Below are 1877 nucleotides of genomic sequence, written 5' to 3'. Positions count from 1 at the left end.
TCCCAGTCTGCCTCCATTTACACACCAGGCCTCTTGCCACTGAAACTATTTCTTATCTTTACTTCACATAAGTTTCTGGTATAGTTACTCAACCATTTATATAACTGGGGGAAATGACAGTTAAGTTTGACAATAAGTCTTTTGTAGCTGTACCACAGAAAAATTTAGAAATGGAGTGGGACAAAGTGACATTTGAATTGTAACATCAGTTTCATATAATTGTCACTTTTGTTTTTGTCTGAATCTGCTGATAACTTTTAGCAAAGCAATGCGTACCTCTCGGTTCCTCAAACTGTAGATAAGAGGGTTGAGAGTAGGGGTAACAAGGCTGTAGAAAAGGGAGACCATGTTGTCTTGGTGTGGGCTGTGGTATGAACCAGGTACCATGTACATGAACACTGCTGCACCATAAAAGAGTCCAACTACTGTGACATGTGAAGAGCAGGTAGTGAAGGCCTTATTCTGGGCTTCCTGTGAGTGCATGTGCAGAACTGCCCTCAAAACATGGCCATATGAGGCAATGATTAGTAAAAGGGGGAACATGAGGATCAGCACCCCAGAGATAGACAGTGCCAACTCATATGTGGAAGTATCTGAACAGGAAAGTTTTAGCAGGGCTGGCACCTCACAGAAAAAGTGGTCTACAATTCGAGAGGCACAGTAGGAAAAGTTCAGAGTTATAGAAGTCTGGATGAGGGCATTTAACACACCTGCTAGCCAGGAAGAGGCCACCATAACCAGGCACACCTGGTGTCTCATGAGAACAGGGTACTGCAGGGGGTGGCACACTGCCACAAAGCGGTCATAAGACATGAGGGCCAGTAGGACTCCCTCAGCCACACCCATCATAGTCAGGAAAAATATTTGTGCTGCACAACCTCCAAAGGAGATAAAACTTTTTTCCTTAGGGAAATCTGATATCATCTTTGGTATGGTGATCAGTGGGAAACAAACATCTAAGAGGGAAAGCTGACTGAGCAGGAAGTACATGGGTGTATGTAGCCTAGAGTCCAACCTGATCAAGAAGAGTAGAATGGTGTTTCCCAGAAGGCCACTGATAAACATGACAGCTACCAAAGAGAAAAGGAGATCAGGTGAACCTGATCTGCTGAAGAGACTCACCAGAATAAAGTTGGAGAACTCTGATTGGTTCACATGCTTCATGTCTAATATATAATGCTTAACTCAAGGAATAACAGACATATCAAGAAACCCAATATGGCAAGTCATTTGCATCTCTCATGAAAATTTCTCTCAAGTTTCAGTGGCTACTTGGGAAGCCATCCTGCGAAAATGTATTCAGTGACAGGTAGAATGGGGAAGAGAATGGAGCCCAGTTTGATTAATAATGTTTGCTAGACACAGAGTAGAAAGTAAGCAATTTGAATAACTGAAGGAAACCCTTGCCCACTCTATTTCAAATGATACCTATTGAATCTAGAGAGATGTATCAGTGGGCAAAATGCATGCTACAAAGCAGCAAGTGTGATTGGCAAAGTTCAGGCACCCAGAATCCATGTAAATGCCAAGTAGGTATAGTAGCTTGCTTATAATTCCATTGTTTACAAGGTGGAGATACTGGATTACTTGAATAAGCTGTATATCTAGACTAGCCATTTTGGCAAATTTGGTTTAATTGAGAGAGTAGGAATGGATATATCATATGGAGAAATGTGTGTGTGTGTGTGTGTGTGTGTGTGTGTGTGTGGTCAGCCAAAAAGATGAATCCTCCTGCTTATGGATATATATGCACACACAAATGTGCATCACATAAAAGCACAGACATAAAATTAAAGAGGATTACCATTGTTTCTTGTGAAAATATTTGGGTGCAGATTAGAGATACTATTTTACTCTGAGACTCTTTCATGCCTAGG

General features: G+C 41.6%; 1 protein-coding gene across 1 annotated transcript; it reads right to left on the bottom strand.

Moving 5' to 3' along the window:
* Positions 1-222: 222 nt before the first annotated feature.
* On the bottom strand, positions 223-1164 carry LOC127670553 (olfactory receptor 2Z1). Its single transcript, XM_052165063.1, has one exon. It carries the CDS (start codon positions 1162-1164, stop codon positions 223-225), a length of 942 nt encoding a protein of 313 aa, XP_052021023.1.
* Positions 1165-1877: the final 713 nt, after the last annotated feature.

Source organism: Apodemus sylvaticus, chromosome 20 (assembly GCF_947179515.1).
Source record: "Apodemus sylvaticus chromosome 20, mApoSyl1.1, whole genome shotgun sequence".
Classification (NCBI taxonomy): Eukaryota; Metazoa; Chordata; class Mammalia; order Rodentia; family Muridae; genus Apodemus; species Apodemus sylvaticus.
The sequence above is the reverse complement of the archived record's forward strand: the minus strand, read 5'-3'. Positions and strand labels throughout refer to the sequence as shown.